Below are 18,718 nucleotides of genomic sequence, written 5' to 3'. Positions count from 1 at the left end.
GGCAGTGCAGCATGGGATATATTGGCAGGGAACCTGGGGAGGAAAGCAAAAAAAAACTTGCAAAGTGTAGGATGTAAAGCCTAATCACAAGGAAAAATATCTTCCAAGTCACAAACCAAAGGTTTCAGTTCACTGTGAGAGGCTGTGTCACACCTGACTGTGTGCAGACCCCTGCACTTGTAACACAATCCAGGGTAGACTGAGGAAATAAAATAAACCAAAGTAAGAACAAAACCCAAAGTCCCCTTTTATTCTGCTGGGCTCCTTCTCAGTGGGGTCAGGTCCCCAGCCAAGCACAGCACAGCCGACAGCAGCTGGGGTAGCAGAGCTGAGAGGAGGGGAAGGAGAGAGGGGGGAAGGACAGGCTGCCCTGCTGGGCACACACAGGCTCTGCTACTGCAGCAACAGCTCTGGGATCACTGCCTAAGGATGCTCAGCACTGGAGCTACTCCTAATTGCACCACCACAGTTTCAAAGACTGAGAGAGCTTTCTCAGTTCTGCTTCAGCTCTGTGTAGGCTTGGGAGCCTGAAACAGGGGCTAGAGAAGTCTGGGCTCCCAGGGCTGCCAATGGCTACATTCACACTGAATGCAGAACAGGGATGTGAGCAGGTCATGAGATAGCATCCAGCAGGCTACATCACTTCATTTGGGGTGGAGTAGCTTGAGGCTAGCTCTGTACTGATGGCTTGGTGGGGTGTCTGAGAGCCGGTCTCAGGATGTGGGTGGATTCAAGGCAGCAAAACCTGTCCAGAACATTAATCACTGACTAATCAACAGACATAAAAGAGCCATGTAAAATTAACAGCCCTGCAAAATAATTACATCAAATCTCATTAAAGGATCCTTTCATTTGTCACTGAAATGCAACTATTTCCACAATGGAAATAAAGAGCTTCTTCATAGCAGCAACCAGTACCAGGCAGAGACCTGAGAGGAAAAGCTACATCTAATTCTAAAGTTTCTTGAAAAAGTTGAGGGCCAGGTCTGAGCAAATATTAATTGCTCAGAGCAGAGTTGAGCCAGCACATACCTTGAGAAAAGCATTAGTAGCTGGCCCCTGATCATAAGCAGTTGGATCATTTCACTTTATACTTATGTAAATATCAGAACTGTCAAGTGTAAGTTTACGTATCCTAGAAGGGAAACCAGGTTGCACTCAGCCACGTGTGACAAGATGATTTAAATGGCTGACCTTTTAAACACTGCTTGTTTTTATAGATACACATCTTTACATCGTTAAACTGGGGTTTTGGATAATTTGTTTAATGCATGAATGTTGTGAATCAAATGATGCAAATGAGAAAGCTCAGCTCTGCCGAACTTACGAACTTTAGTTTTCCATTTCATTACATAAACAATTACGATATATCTAAAGACAGACTCTTAAATCATTGCCTGCTCTAGTTGAATGTAGTTTGGACCAGATAAGCCTAAAACTACAAAGCAGGAAAATAAAAGGTTGTGTTTTACCCTTGAACAAACTTTAGGTTGACTTTGAAAGTAGAACATTACTTCCCCTTTCGTCTTCCCTCCCCCCTCTTCCTCTTTAATATTTTAGGGACTTCACAATGTTGTTATCAAGAACTAACTGATAATACAGGACTAGGTAGTAAAAAAAAAAAGGACTGAAAACTAGAAACAAAACCCAAAAAACTAAACTAAACTAGAACAGCAATAAATCTCAGATCTCACAGTACATTAACGTAAGTTAAAAATAGAAAAGCAGAGAAGGATGTTACATTGTTAAAAAGTAGCTGAAAAATTCATTAATCTTTTTTAGGAGCATGCAGTGTCTCTAATGGGCTCGAGGGACTGTCAGTTTTGTTCCGCGTGGCTGAGGCAGGGATGGAGGCAGAGCAGCCCCAGCGCTCGGCACACGGGTTTGCAGCCCTGGCTGCAGCAGCCCCCTGGCAGGGCTGTCCTGCTCCCTGCAGCACAAGGATGTTCAGTGAAGGAAGGGTACCCAACACTCTGGCTAAATAAAATGCTGATCATACTCAAAGTAAAGGTCTGTAAATTTGGTTTTTATAACTACACCTACTCTTATGTTCAGAGCTGCTTTTAAACATACGACCAAGAGAATTTTCCACTGATTATATTAACTTGCTAGTCACTTATGGATGAAGTTTGAAGGTCAAAAGCCAGAGAATGTTGGCTTTTTCCACCAGAAATCAGCAACTAGAACTGCTGTCCCACCATGTAACTTCTGATTATGTACAAAGCAATTTTTGTTTGTATGCTGATCCTCACAGTATGGGTTGTTAAATGCTGTTGAGTAACAATGATAGTAATGTATTTCTAAAATAGCAGTATTTGGTTAAGAGGGAGCAAAGAGAAGCTCCCAAGGGATAGTTTTTCTTCGTGTCCCATAATAATTACTCTGAGACTGAAGATGTGATGGGTTGGGAATACTTGTCCACACTTCTTTGCACTATTGCTCTTGTGCACAAAATTACCACCACAGGCCTGAAAATAGTGACAAAGATATAAATCTTAGGACAGTACCTGCAATAGCTTGCAAGTGAGTGCAGGAAATGTATCCCACAATTCTTTGGTCCTGAGGTGTACTTCCCACTTGCACCTGGAAGGGAAGAAATAAAAAGGTGATTAATAGAAGAGCTCATATAACTCTACTTCCAAGCCCATCTGTGCAGCCTCTTTTACCATTCTTTCCAGACAACTCTAATTTGAAACCAGAAAAAACTGCCAGAGACAAACACTGAGACTTACTGATCTTAGTGGGGCTTGTGGCCAGGGAGCACACTGACCCTTTGCACATCACCATGTTCAGTGTTTTGATTTTGTTTCACAACACATCAAAAAATGTTACTTTCTCCTGTTTTTGCAGTCCCACTGGTTCCCTGTCCCAGTTTTCATTCCTGTGTACAATTCAGGCCCAGCACTCAAGTGCCTTTTAAGCCAGTATTACCAGCAGCCTGGTTCTTGCTACCTGTGTATGACTAGAAAGTAAAAGGAAAAATGCCAAGGAAAAGGATAAAATATTAAATAAATATTGGGTTTTATCATGTTTTCTCCATTCCACAGTAAGTTTTGGATTTTGATGGATTTTTTTACATTCTTCTGCAAAGGTGTTGGAGGCCTTGGTGTGCCTCAGCAGTGTTTGCATCCTCCAGCTCACAGCAGCAGCCCCATGCCTGTCAAGCAGACAAAAAACACTGTGTGGAATCCTGTTCTTACACACAGAAGAGGAAGGGCTTCTAGGGAAGCTGGAATGTAATATAATTCTTCATCTATATCTTAAGCTACAATCCTTTAAAAATGTACTTGCAGGTAGACACACAAGCAACTCAAAATCAAGTTCTGGTTTAGGTTTTCAACTATATTGAGAATTTTGGCAGTTCAAGACTTAGCTTCAAATCAGAATTCCCAGTCATAAGTGGATAAGTTTTTGATTATAGCAAGAAACTAGTTTGAGTCTATGGTTTTCTCGTTGACAGTTTATGTGGCAACACTGTATGAATAAAAGAAAATGCCCACAGAGGAAAGTTGTACCCAGGGCTCAGAAAACACCATCACAGGTGACTCTGCTTCACAAAGCTAGGCTCAGATTTTATCTGACACTTCTAAATAACAAGCAGAGCTCCATTTCATATGGACACAATTTTGTCAGCTTGGTTGGTTTTCTTGTTTTTCAACTATTCGAGAACTAGCTGATATATTTTATAACTGAAAAGGCAGCTTTGCAGTAAGTGAATTTAGAAGTCATTTGTACTTAACAATGCCTTGTTAGCTTTGAGGGTTTGTGCCAGCCAGGGGAGTAGGTAATAAACAACTGGTATTATTCTGCCTCAGTCTGTTCGGTCCTTTTTTAGACAGTTTTACAAATGGATACTGATGGTGTTCTTATTGCTGTTCCCATTTAGCTAAGCTGCTTCAGGGAGGCAGAGGCAGCCAAGGCAAACACAGGCGATCACTGGAGCCTCCACCCCCAGAGGAGGAGATTCTCCTGAGCCCCCAGGACTGCAGAGTCTCAGAGGATGGGCAGCTGTGCTGGCAGGGACTGCTGCAGGAGCTGCACTGCACACACCTCTCCCTCCTGCCTGAACAGCTCAGTGTCACTGCTGAAGCACAAGGAGCTTTCCAACTTTTCATGCAACATAAGCCCTTCCAGTAGAAAACTGGAAAACAGTTTATTTCCTTTGCTGTCTAGGACAGGCATGTGAATTAACCATATCTTCCCAACTTAGTAATTCAAAATCAGGATTTCTCTTCAACACTATTAAAAACCCCCTAAACTATAAAAAGTCTCCACTTGTTTGCAGATGTGCAGTGTTTCCTGCAGCAGAGGACTTCAAGTGTGGATGTCACACAACTTTCAACATCACCACTCTGGAATGAGAATACTGCACATAAAGTGTTCTGCCTTAGAGCAGGAATGTGCTCCTTCTAATCAATCCCCTTATTGACTAAAAATCATTCCAGTGTTTTTATTCAAAAAGCAGAAAAATTTTAATTGTAAAAGCTGAACATCCAAACATAAATTATAGCCTAATTGATAGAAAGAGTCAGCTCAAACTGGCTTTAGAATTTCCTGTGCAGCCTTAATGGAGTGCCTGACAAGGCCCTGTACACAACCAACTTGTGCATTGGATCATACTAATTTCCATTAATCATGAATAAATGTGTGTTGCTCAGTGTGCCTGTGTGCTCAGATCTGTGCTGAGATGGACTCAGGATCTTTTGCTCTCAAAGGATTGTAAGAAATGGCCCAGGATGAAGCCTGGCTGTGCTGTGGGGAGGGGCTGAGCACAGCAAAAGCCCACGGGGAGGGTGCCCCAGGGCTCTGCTGGACACACATAGGGGAAGCAGAGAGGCTTTCATAAACACCCTGCTAATTAAAAAATAAAGCTCAAAAGCAAGAGCTGAAGACATTAACATAATTAGAATTTCCTTGGAAAGTGCCAGCATGGAAGTGCATCCAAAGCAGCTCGTCTCCCAGATTTCACATTTCCTCCAGCTTTTTTAACGTTCAGGGGCTTGTAGTTTCTTTTGAGAGACAGTAGTGATGGCAACCACTAAACTGAGTATATTTGGTGTATAATCATAATGGAGGCAAATATTTGTGACAACTATTAGAAGAGTAAATAAATACCCTTGCATCCTCCTAGTCAGTTCCCAGCTACTGTAGAGGCATTGCTGTATTAAATACAATCTGAAATAAAATAGTAAGAAAAGTCTGTTTATTCAGTCTAATTTGGTATTTCACAGATGGACAAGGACTGTGGGTTGTGCAGACAGGAAACCTACTTGACCTCTGAAATAATACGCGCCCTATAATTCTACATGAAAACATTCTTTTGTGTGGCCAAGGAGCTATTTCAGCTGTTGCATTTTCCAGGCTGTGTTGGATGGTGCTGACTCGGCTGGGGCAGCGACGTGGCAGGAGGACAAGGCTGAGCCTTCAGCTCAGCCTCCAACGTGGACCTTGGCAGGAAGGCTCTGCTTCCACCACACCAGGTCAGCACTACAAAAATATCATTTTAGCTGCTTGACACAGAAGAAACATTTACAGTCACATTTACAAAGAAAAGATATGGAAACAAATAAGCCAGAGTGGCTCTGTCACCATAAGCCTGACTTTACCTCACCTCAGCTGCTCTACATTAGTAGCTGTGTGTCAATAACACATTTATTGAATCATTCTTCTGCAGGGACCTACTTCAGGCACTGCTTTCTAAAATCCATCATACAGTCTTGGTTGTGCCATGAACCATTCCTGTTTGTGTGTGGAAATGTACAGGAAGAAAATGTCTAACTATAAAGTCTCAATGTTTTAAAATATTTATTTTTAAATTATCACAGGAGAAAAAAGGTATGTGATAAAATCTAGAGGTAAAATTAAAACTGACAGAACCTATTTGTGGTTTAATAAAGTGTCCAGTTATATAATTTCCATATAAAACATTAGCCTTTTTCACAATTATGCTGATATATGCAAAATTTATTCAAATTCTCACTAGATTTGCAATAATCAAATTAGTCAACCACTGAGAAGCTAAGAGTGGATTCAGATCCCTATTACACCGCTGACCATTACATTTTGCTTGCTTTTTGGAGGGGGGCATAAAAAGCTCGTTATAGATGGGAAAGAGAATTTTTCCCTTAAGGGGGAAATCCTACTAAGGACGTGTTTGGAATCCAAATGCCATTTTCTGCTGCTGCATATTTATATTTGTCCCCTACCTGCAAATGAAATAAGTAAGTGCAAAACTGACCGCTCTGAATTTTTGTTTTCCAAGTACTGGCTGTGTCGAGCACTCAAAAGTACTTGACATCAAGTATATTTTATTAAAAGATTTCATCTCAATGCCACAGCACACTAATGCAATCTGTTGGAGACACCACGCTGGGACTGTACTGTGCAAGACTGGGAATATTCCTAGAACTGTTTAGCAAATTCTTGTCCTACATGACTGAGGAGTGGTCTGCCCTCCACTGAGACTGATATCAGGTAATAAATGGCTCATGAAAGAAATCAAGGCAACAAGGTTATGGCAGAAAGATTCTTGTTGACGGGGAAAAAACCTAATGAGTAGCAAGAACTGAAATTTTAGAGCTACAGCAAGGGAAAATAACTTGAAATTTAATCACACTGCTTACTATCATGGGAATTTCCTGGGCTAACTGGAAAATCTTGCACATCTCATGTTTCCCATATGCTAGCACAGTAAGTATACAAAGCTGCAAACTTGATAAATACCTTGTCTCTTAAGAGTTTATATTTACACACATCTGTTCCAGGAGTGCAAAACAATTCCACCACATCTGGATGTCAAGAAAAGCATCAACAACGACTTAAACAAAACCCATGAGAATGCTACTTCAGTACTGGGACTTTTCTTTACCACCTTGAAAAACAGCTTCAGACAAGTCATTGCTGTGTTGGTAAATCATCAAATGTTTTGAAGGAAATGCTCTTTAATTAAAAATTTGAATTGTGCATGAGAAATTTCACTTGATTAAAGAACCAATCTCGAGTCTCAAATACTGACCGATAATATGTACATAAATGCAAAACGTTTGTTATGAGGAGAATTGAATCTTTAGTGACATTTTCTAGAAGTTTCACATTGCCAGGAGGGAGCCATTCAAAAATAAAATAGTTTCTTAAATGTGTACCCTCCAAAACAAACGAGTTATTTACATACAAGTCCAAGCATATGTGATTGCCTCTCCCTTCAGGGGGAGCAAATCCTGGTATGCAAACCAGACAAGAGCTAAAATTTTGGCATACTCATGGAAAAAGTTCTTCACAAAGTCTGGGAAAGGTAAATAACCTGCCTGTTACACTGAGACTTCTTCAGGTAAGTTGGGATCTCCACAGCCCAGCTCCAGCCTCAACCAGTGTAGTTTAATCACATCTTGGGCTGTAAATGAGCAAAACCTTCCATTTCATCCACTTAGGTGACCATGGAGGTGTCAATTTTGCTACTGAAATAAATGTAGCCATAGTACTGCTCCCTGCATTGCTCTTCCGAAGAGGATAAGTCACCAAAGTACAGAACTCTACAGGAAATGAATTCACAGTCATGGCAGGAACCACACTAATGATGGACATATTATGAAGAAAAACAAACCAGGCTGAAAGAACCTGCATGCGCTGGGGAGGGAAAAAACTTCTCTCCCTAAAAACATAAGTATGAACATGGCATTTGTAAAGAAACATCATCTGCACAGGGGCCTTGAGTATCTCTTTGTGCTGGAAATAAAACACCTCAGACAGAGAGTAAGTGCAGGGCATAGAAACAGAATTTACAGTCGATGTGCCAGTGACTTACTCCCACAGAAATATTCATTTTACCATATGTAGCCAATATTGTTTAAGTTCAAGGGAAGCTCCCTTAAAAAGAGCCTGAGATTCAGCAGAATTGCCACAATAAAGCAGGTGTACATGCACAGGGAGTGGCATTTCCACACACACTGAGGGGTTGGTGCCCTGAGATGTGCTCTGTGCCTCCCTGTTCCACTGCAGTGTGGATGTCATTATGTAATCCAATGCAATTATAATGAGCTAACAGTGAGGAAGGGAAAAGAAAGAAATGGAAAACACAATTTGTTTTCCCTCCAGTACAACATTTCTGTAATCTTTCAAATCATATCAACCACTCCTGGACTTTTTTTCCCATTTCAGCAAATTTCCAATACAAGCAGGAGAGGCAGCATTAAGAATCTAACTAGAACAGCAAAACTGTCCCAGTCCTCATTCCTGTTACTGTTAAGAGAAGATGCCAAGGAGAAATTGCAGCTACTCCCATTCCCACTTCAAACACTCCTGTCCCGCAGAGATGACTTAGATTAGTCATAGCTCCCAAGAAAGATGTATTTTTGGTTGGCTTAGACATGGTGCAAAAATATCTATCTTATTTTCCATCCTTTAACAGCTCTGCCTTTTGCCTTCAGAAATACGTAGAAGCTTCTAAAGAAGATAAATAAGTTAAATACCTAATTTATTATAATAAACATGTTTTTAAAATATATTAAAGAAGTTTAATATTTATAGAAGTCAGCTCAAAACTGTGTGGTGCTCTGCAATTCTTTCTAGCTACATTTGCACTTGATTATTTCAGAATCCCATTTTTTCCCACCTACCATGTGCAACAATTACTGTTCCATGGACTCAGAGAATTTGTTATTTGGCAAAGCTTCATTAAACATACATATGAGGGAAAGTGGCTGTAAATTGGTGCCACAAATGAAGGGCACTTCCTCTTCTGAAGAGGAGAAAGCCCACAACTCACATTTTCTCAAATCTGTATTTCATTCTGCACAACAGTTTTTATTTATCCCCATTAATGAATGGGAAAAGGATCATTATTAATAACATTAATTATATCAAAGTAAAGGAACATGGTACAGTACCATGGTAGAGTCTTTTTTTTTTTTTTTTTGGTCTTTTTTTTTAAAGTCTCAGTTTATTGGACTCCATCCAATTCCTGCATTAACATTTTACAGCAGAAACTCAGCATGTGGAAAATGTTTAGGTTACCCTCCTGCCTTAAATGGCACAGCTTTAGAGTCATCTAAACAAATTCATGAGCAGCACTAGACATTTCTTTTATACATCTTGGGATAACTGTAGGTACTGGACTGCTGATCAAGGACAAGAAAATCTAACCACTGGAAACTGTAGGTGTTCTTTTACTGGGGTCAGAAAGGAGCCATTCCCCTTTTGTGTGCAATCCTGAGGTCCAAAATCTTCCCTTCAACCCAGTGTGGAGCTGCAGCAGCTGCCCCTTTGCTCCAGGCACAGCTCACAGGGACTGGCTTGGGACAGCAAAGGCAGCTTAAATTACCCAAGTGAAATCTGTATCAGAAACATCAAAAAGGAGAATCACAGAGGTGAGTTCAGGGAACCCTCATTTTCTCACACAAAGCAGGCTCCTTGAGAGGAGAAAACAGTAAAAAATGTACTTCAAAACAGTTTTGCAATCAGAGCTGCTGCTCCTTCTACCATCTGTTACCACCATATCAGCTCTTTTGAAAACAAGTTAAGCTTTGCACACAGAGCAAAGGTTGCTAGGTTTCCTTTAAGCAATGAATAATAACATGTTCTCTGCACAATTACTGTACTCCCTGAGAACAGCCTTCATTTTCAGAGAATTTGAAAAGTAAATCTGTTAATAACCTTAGGAATTAATATTAATTAAGCACAATTTCTTCCAGAAATCTAGCAAAATCCACAAGACATTATTTTTCCTTTTGATTTTGAAGAATACAATTAACTGTTCAAACTTCCCACATCAGACTGCAGTTTTGCATTATGCTCACATACTCTGTTTTAACTTAGAATTCTTATTTTTGCTAAATTTGACTCTTTTGGCAGATGCCAAAGCCCAGAATAGTTTCCTACTAGGAACAGTAGGAAGCACAGCTTTCTACACACCATAATTCTGTATCTCCCAGTCCCATTGGGAGGAAGAAGCCTCCAAAACCTCTCTCTCAGTCAACAGCCATTTTGGAAATGATGCCCCTTTCACTCACCTCCCTACTCTGACTGGGCATCTACATCTCTTGGATAGCTTAGATTTACATTACTGGTACAACTATTAAAATTTAAGGATAAGAAAGGTGAAATTTGTCAGAAAAAGTGAGTCTTTATTAGATTGCTACACTGGAAAAATATGGACAAACTCACCAGGTCAAGTTAAGGATGTTTTCCAGTTTTATTGCACTACTGTCCAAAACCTACACAGCATCCCTGGCACAGGGTAACCAAAGCTCCACACTAGATCCTCTGGCTAAAAAGGGATGTTGACATTTTAAAACCATCTAGTAAATTACAGACAGGTGATGCATCACACAATTTCCACTCAGCACTCATTGACACCTTTTAAACTTGATTTGACAATGCTGATTTATAAAATCAACACCCAGTTTATGAAAAGATTGCATAATATTTATAGCTCCCTTTAAATCCATCAAAACCACAGTGCATTAGCATCATGTGTGTGCCAAAGCTGCAGCTGCAGAGGAGTTGAGAGCCCTGCAGTCTGCACCACGCTCCAGACAGACCTGTCCAAGCTTTTCAGTGCCAGTCACCAGCACAGGGGCTGTGCCAGGCCCACTGCCCACCTCTGTCTGCAGCTGAGCAGCAGCAGAGACAATGGAAGTTATAAAACCTCCAAAGTGACTCTTCTCTTTGGCATTTTAAATTAATGTGAAATGCCACGCTAGAACAGAGAGTCTCGGCAGCATCTCCCAAGGGCCCAGACTGTCAAAGTATGAAAATGGATTGGCTGATTTATGTATTTGCTAACTTCTCCTCTGAGTCTTTGGTGGCAACTAGGAACAATGGTTTAACACTTCAGACATGAAACCGTCTCTTGGGTGTGACATTTCCCCCCTTCATATATGCTATTTTTTTCTGTGATCATGTTTTTCTTACATCCCAGTAAGACTCTCAGATTAGAGGCAAAAAGCACTGGTAGAGTTTGAAGAGCTCCAAGTGCCAAATGCAAATTATTTCTCTTTGCAGAAAATGGACTTCACACAATGGCTCCTCACAACTACGTCATCCTCATGTCTTCATCTGACCTGGAAAGAACCAGCCTCTACAGATGGAAAAACCAGCCTGATCTCTGTCAGGAAAATGCCAGCAGTATGTTGATGTCTACCTTTTGTGGCAGACATCCTTAGGAGAAGAACAGAGGCAGACTTCCTTTGCATGAGTCTCCAGATAGCTGTTAGGTAGCATGAAACTGTTCTAAAAGCCTCTGTAATTTACTTCCAACTTGGCTCCTTTGTTATGACACCCTAGGTGTTAAGCCACAATCAAATCACTTTACCTTTCTGTACTTTAGTTTCTCCTTCTATTAAGCAGATATTGACCTTTCTTCATTATGCACCCTGAGATGTAGGAATGAAAAGCAGTAGGTAAGAGCTGATTGTTATTACAGCTACTAATAATAATCCTTGAGCTCTGTAAGTCTCTCAGGTAAAATAATTTTGTATGACTAAGCAAATCTCTCAAATCCTTCCAAATCACTACCTGAACTTTACACTCTAGATAGTGAAGACAGGGCAGGGAAGACAAGGGCAATGGAAAATCATTTCTTATTCACTGGAAACAGAACCCGTTCTAAAATGAAAAAAATGTGCAAAACACTTGTACCAGGGCAGTAGGGACCTGGTTTGTGTCAGAGTCCCCCAAAGCAGTTTTGTAATTTTCAAATTATTTCAACTTTCTTTAAATATTTAGTTCTGAGACCTTTAATTTATCTCCCTAACAGTTCTATTTGTAGTAAGGAGACAATTGTACTTACTAAAAAATAATTTGATTCTTTCTCTGAATGTTCTTCTGAATTTAGATGTTGGGTGTTTCTTAAGGTTCAGAATAATTGGAATAAAGGTTTCATCCTCCCCATGAGTGGAAATATTAACTGGCTTTATCCATATTTTCAAAACATATGAGCCTTCTCCTCTCAACTCCTTTACACAACTTTTGGCTTTCAACCAGCACAGAGACCAACTGCTCCTTTGCTCAGAGATGGAAGCTGTGCAAGGGCAACAGTCTTCACAAGTATCTTTCCAAAATAAAACTCAATTGATGCCTTTTCTACTTCAGAAATAGGAATACTGCATTCAACAGGAGTCAGGAACTTAAACCCCCAGGGTTTGCATAGGACAGAGGCTCAACTCCTGCTCACCCTATGGGGTGGGAAGCAGCTGGGACACTCCTGTTCTGCAAGGTCTCTTTCTTTAAAACCAGAGAAACTCTGTGTAGGACTGGCTGGTATTATGGACATTGAAAATTCTGTAAGGGCCAGTAAAAGGCCCACATGGTAGCAGGGAGATGAGCTGTCCCTTGGGATGGCAGAGTGCTGGCCAGAACAGCACCTGCCCCCAGAGCTCCGACACCCCTGGCAGCTTCCTGCTGCCCCATGAACAGCTCAAGGTTTCAAGTTACTGCACTGATTCCTGCTGACTTCAAAAACAGCCAGGCTTTTACTCTCTGCATGAAGTTTTTGTCTCTGGAGTCCACACCCACCCAGTTGCTGACTAAGCACCACATCAAGAAAAACAGCCTCTAAACCTACTTTATTTCAAAGACAAAATTAAATAATTATTCCTACTCTATGTTGTTGCTATCATCAAAGAAATGACCTATGTACAATTGGTCATTTAATGTACAATTAAGAGAGAAAGGAAATTCATGTTAAGATAGGCTTAACTCAGAATTAAAAATATTTTAGGTATGAAAAATAGTATATCAGAATGACACGGACAGGAGGAAAAACAGTCTTATGGCTGGGCAGAACTCTGTCATATTCAAAGAATGGAGCCATCTTTGGAACGTTATCATAATTGGCCTCTATTCCCTGCTCAACTGTAACATTATTTAACAACTTGGATCCATAATTAAGTTCATCTTCCCAGTGGAATCTTGAAAAGAGGCTTAATTTTCTGCAAAAGAAATGGAGACATTGCAGCTTGCCTAGCAGGGTGGCAAATCAATGACTCAGCAATGGGCAGTTAAAAACAGATTGGTTTTAATCTCTTAATCCCCAATATATGCATATGTTCAAGGGTAGTCATTGTGACCCCAGAAATATTTACACTGCACAAGATCTATGTTTATTTTTTGCTTGCAGCAATTTGTGATGAAAAATAAATTGTTGCTGCTTATAAACACACAGGAGTGCAACACAGAGAGCTTGGACCCAGTTTTTGGAAACCTGTATTCAGATAGGGATTGGCTTTTGTTTATATCACTGTACATGAAATACTGAACTATTATCAGAACCAAAATTCTAATATTTGGGGGTTTTCTTACACAAGTTATAGTAGCAAAAATTTTTGCTTTGGTTAAAAACTACAAATTGAGTACAAAGCCTCCCACTGATCCTTATTCACAATCTATATTCTTAATGGTTGTTAATGGCTTCTGTTGAGGTTTCGTGACTAGAAAGTACATATAATTTGAGCATCTGATGTACTTTGCCAATGTTAGAAAAGAAGGTCAGGATTTAGTTAGTGAAACCCATTCCAAACTGTGACTAAATCACAAAATCTGAAATTCAGTATTCCAGACATTTTCAGATCTTTCTAGGTTTGAATCTACAGACTTGGATCTCTGGAAAAAAATTTTGGTTCTTGATTAATCACAACTTAGAAAAGCCCACTTTCCAGGTTAGAAACAGCACAGCCAGATACTCCCAAGAGTTAAGCATGAACAGTCATTAGGTCTTGGAAAAGCAAATGCAGACTTTCTGCTTCTCATTATTTACAGACATACAACCCCAGGCTTCCTGTTCTCTCTACCATTAGTTAATTTATGTAAACTGTGTTAATAACACAAAAAAGCTCTGTGCTCCCCAGTGTCCCAGGCACGTTTGTCTCGTTTATTCTTCTTCATATCTCTCCTAACTTAATCTTTTGCAAGCAAGAGAGCAGAGTAGCCATACATTTCACTGCAATTCTTTCAGCTTTATTATACTGACATTTAGACATTTGATTGTCTTTTGATTGCCAGACAAACACACAACGAGCACAAGCTGGTTTCCAACAGTGACGCTCATTGTACTGTACTCATGTTATGAGGCTTAGAATTTTTGCATTTTCTTGCAGAGATTTCTGTAAAGGAAGAAATTAAAATATCATGAAAATCACTTCAAATTTTGAAATTATGCTTGAGTTCTACCCTCAAAAGTCCCTCATTGTTTCAGACACATTTATCATTTTAACAAAAATTCAGGCTACAAATCCCATAAAAATGGTATCTATAACCCATTGGGTTATATCAGGAAATCTAAATCTTAATTTTGCCTCTGTTGAGGTCTAAAGAAGTGAGAAAATAATGTAACTTTATAACTTGCCACATATACAGAGTCAATACTTACAGCTTCAAAAGGGCTCTTACCTTGAGAAACAAGGCTCCCTTGGAAGCCAAGGAGTCCATTCCTCTTCCATTGGGGTAACAGTGATAGGCAGCATCCATAACAGGATAGCGGCTGGCAAAAAGTAGACCACTGTTCACAAACTTAAAGCTACAGCAGCCATGGCAGCTGTAGACCCCAACATCATAGACGATGTATTCAAAATAGTGATGGAGCTGCTCTTTCAATTTCTCCGCAGCTCTTTTGTCAAACACTTCCTGCAAGCACAGAAAGTCCAGGTTGGCAGGGAAGAAAGCAGAGATCTCATGATCAAAGGTCTCGTCTGTGTGTTTCTTTTTCCGCACTGAAGTCTTCTTCATGATTGAGGCTTTGTAGAGGAGCTTGTTGTTGACAGTGCTTTGGTCCACTGTACCGTCTCCAACACGGACCTTGACTAGGGACTCTCGTGAGGCAGAGCAGCTGTCTAAACTCCCAGAATCTCCTTCCTTTTGTTTGTGGTTTGGTGTTTTTGACACCTCTGCATCACCTTCCAGTGGGGGCTCTGCTGGGCCACTGGCACGAGCCTGGCCGTTGACGTTGTCTACTTCCGTGTCTGACATGTGGCCATTCTCCTCTCCATTGATGCGGACAATGCAAGTGTTTTCTTCTCCCTCATGTGGCTCTCCACTTCCACCTTTATCTTCTCTGTTCTCCTCTCCGTTGTTTGAGCCACAATTGTCTCCTTTGTACTCCATTGATGTTGTCCTTTTGATGCCAGCATTAACAGTACGGTTATCTCCAGCCTGGGGGGAGACCAGGCTGCTGAAACTCGCTGCACTGATGGATGTGTTGGTAGGAGAATCTATGTATATTTTAATCTGTGGCCTGCTCGCCCCATTTCGGATCCTCCTGCCAATCTCTTTAGCCCTGGCCTGTGTATTGAAAACGTTATTGAATCTTGCCAGAGAATCGGGCAGCAGGCAAACATTGGCACTGCCAAAGCAGAAGCTTTTCCCACTCCCTGCAGCCTTCCATTCAGTGAGCAGTGTGGCTCCATTGCTGTGGTTCTTGTCTTTCAGCCTGGAGTAGATATAGGGCCTTCTGGCTGACTGCAGCGGCGACCAGAGCAAGAAGCCAATCAGAGCGAAAGGAAGAGAGGCCACCAAGAGTGCCAGGTAGATGGGAGTGGTAATAATGATGCAGAGTGCATGAAAATAGCATGGGTCATCTGCTCTTTGACGTTTTTCATAGGTGGTTGGAACAAAAGAGCCCACGAGCCTGTCTGCTAGCCAGTAACATGGGAAAATCAGGCCCCAGGAAAAGGAATGCAGAACTGACAGAAAGCTGTTGGGAAATGGAGAAGTGTATAAAACCATTGCAACTCAGTTATGACAACACTTCAGGGCCTACTACATGATGTCACTGTGTCAAGCATCCATAAGAACACTGGGAGAGGGCTGGGGGTAAAAAAGGTCTGGTCAGGAGATTGTTGTTTTTTTTCCAGTGTGAGTCAATAACAAAACTTTAAAAGCACCATTTCACTCTGTTGGAGTAAAAATGAAACAAGGCCACTGTTTTCGTCTGGCTTTTTGGCATCTGTATTTGTCAAAGGTTGTCATTGTTCACTGGGAGCTGCCATAGTGAAACTCTCCAGAGGAAAAACAGAAACCTGCAGAAACAAAAGACAAAAAATATTGGAAGTTTAAAACAGATTGAGTTTTTCTCACAACAATTAAGGACTTATTGCATATAGTGTATTTAGATGGAAATTGGAATGGTTGGATCAAGGGAGGATTTGGGGTCTTTTTGTTTGGTTTCAATTATTATCTCAACATAACTTCACCAATCTTATGCAATATGTTTGAGTTCAAGGAAATAAGGGACAAGTCAAGTGCCAAATAACAAATGCTTGGCATTTACTCAGTGCCAAAGGCATTTTGGAATGTTGATAATAGGGGGGAGCCTGGCAGATTTGTTTTCCTGGATGATTTTTAGGATCCTTCAGTAAAAATGCTCAAAAAGTGACTCTGGCACCTACACATCAGATAGGAAAAAAATAACCTAAAACCTATCCAATTATGTCATTACCATTAGAAAAGAAAGAACTCTAAAGGAGTTATTCTGTTCTACTGGGTACTTAAAATGCTTTTTAAAAGCCCTATTTACATAATCACTCAGCAGACCAGAAAGATTCTTGTTTACAGCAGTGCCAAGGGTAGACAGAATGTGTTTGGGATCTGTGAAGTGAGGACAAACTGCAAGCCTTCTATTCCAACCTCCAGGCTGACAGCCTTCCTGGTAAAAGGTGTAGCAGTGTTGTAGAATATAAGGTCAATTTGACTTTTACTATTTTAAAATAACAGACCAGAAGAAAATACAAAAGAACAATGGATCCATAAAAAATTGCCTAATGAGGTCTTCAGTAGGTGTTTCCTTGAGCATATTATGACACGATGTTACCGCTCCCTGGGGAACACGAAACGAAGGGACAGTTTTGTAGATAGAGCAGTCAATGCCTGCTTGGCGAGGTGCTGAAGTTAAAAAAAAAAAAAAAAAAAATCAATTCAATACAACTCTTGCCAGTTCTATTATGGACTGCAGTATCAATAATCTACAAGATAAATCTACAAGATAAAGCTGTCCAGCAAACTATGAAACACCCAACTAAAACAGCTTCACAAAAGCAATTATCCAGATTGTGGAGACATACTGTGTAAAAGGAATTCATGCTTACTGTAGATCCAACATACTATTGTGTATTCGTAAAAATGGAAGAAAAATTAATGCAATCACAAATCTTTCCATGGGATAAGATTGCACAGCACATGTCATGAAGCAAAGTGGTTTGTTTTAAAAACTTTCAGCAAAACATGATTCTTTGTAAACACTAAAGGTTGTATGATGGTTCAAGGCCACAGTGGTGACTCCTACACTTCCTCTGCCTTAAAAAGGGAGAATTTCTTTCAAAATCAGAAGGATTTTTGACCAGGTGCCAGCTGCATTTCTCCCTGGCAGCCTGCTGAAGTGAGGAGGCAATAACTGTATTCCATGCATTTTGTTCCATGAATTCTAATAGAATTCCCACAGCTCATGACACAGAAGTACAAAAACCCTGGTACCACAGCAAGCTTTAAAATATAATAGCTGGGAAATAGTGAAGAGGTTATCATTAGCTGGATGTCCTTTAAATTTTTGCATATTGCAGACAGAAGACATGGACACGTCAAGGTCCTAATTAAAAACCCTCTTCTTGCAAGGAAATTATTATCGTGACTTACTAAACTTCCAGATGAAAGCAATCACGAAGCTCTGGCACAGACTCACTGGCACACACAAAAACAGGAACTAAGTTTCCTACTCCTTGCTAGAAAATCCTGTGCACGCTAGTGCCTCAAAGCCACCCCAAAAAAAGAGAATTAAGAGGGTCATGAGAGACAGATTTTATCTCAACAAGATCTTAAGGGGTGAGGGAAGGCACCATGTGAGTCAATGGGAACTTGGAAAACATGACGTCAGTCACATCTCTCCTAATGCAACGGTTTAGATGGAGCCTAAAGCTAAAGTGCCTAATTCCTTGTGATGAAGGGTATTACTTGGTAATCCAATGCTTTATTCATAGGGGTTTGGGAGATTAAGGGAGAATTTAAGATATTGCAATGAAACAGATATTTTTGTATGCTACAAAGACGTAAATGGTGGCGTTGTTTGGTGGGTTTTATTACTCTGTGAGTGTTGGAAGGCTAAAAATAGATTTTATTTAATTTTTTTTTATGGTGGCAGTATAGCACATCTCAACTTTAGTGATAACAAGACATCAGGCAGAATGGTTTCAAAGATTTTTATGATTATAATTATGCCCAGAAGTATAATGGAGACATCATAGATCAAAATAGATGTTTCTACCTCCAGCATTGCTTGCAAACTAAATAAAGGACAATACAAGTCAACAAGTGATAGGAAAAACAGAAGAAAAAGAGCAAATCTTGCAATAATAGTATTATAAGGACAGTCTAGAAATGGTCAGAAAAGTTTTAACTTCCTTTTGTTTAGAAACTAAAATACACTTTCAAATTCAGACAACTAAAATTTCTTCAAAGGTGATAGTAATATCAACCGTATTTTTAAAACTATAAGTAAATCATTGGCAGAAGAGTTACTTATTTAAAAACAGGATAAAAATGCTGATCAGTGGCTGATTTGGAAGGTTACCCTATGGGTAACTTCACATTATAATTTACAAATATTCATTAGAACTAGTGTTTCTTGAATCCTGACAGCTGGTTTCCAGTGAAAATTGTAGCAATATTTACCTAAAAATGAATTCTATAAAAGCGGTTTATTTAGACTGTGGCTTTTTGTTACCTTGATTTACTTATTGTC

The 18,718-nt window shown here is 40.1% G+C and overlaps 1 protein-coding gene across 3 annotated transcripts in view; it reads right to left on the bottom strand.

Annotated features, from left to right (window-relative positions):
- The window catches only part of SMPD3 (sphingomyelin phosphodiesterase 3), a 103,999-nt gene that overhangs the window by 20,089 nt on the left and 65,192 nt on the right, over positions 1-18,718 (bottom strand). For all 3 annotated transcript variants that reach the window (XM_072934480.1, XM_030282677.4, XM_072934481.1), the window contains 2 exons: positions 14,383-16,007; positions 2,508-2,583 (listed from right to left, as the gene is read on the bottom strand). In XM_072934480.1, the coding sequence (XP_072790581.1) occupies positions 2,508-2,583; positions 14,383-15,714 (1,408 nt within the window). In that variant the 5' untranslated portion in view covers positions 15,715-16,007. The remainder of the gene's footprint in view (positions 1-2,507; positions 2,584-14,382; positions 16,008-18,718) is intronic.

Source organism: Taeniopygia guttata, chromosome 11, assembly GCF_048771995.1.
Source record: "Taeniopygia guttata chromosome 11, bTaeGut7.mat, whole genome shotgun sequence".
In the NCBI taxonomy this organism is placed as follows: Eukaryota; Metazoa; Chordata; class Aves; order Passeriformes; family Estrildidae; genus Taeniopygia; species Taeniopygia guttata.
This window is presented reverse-complemented; position numbering and strand designations above follow the sequence as displayed.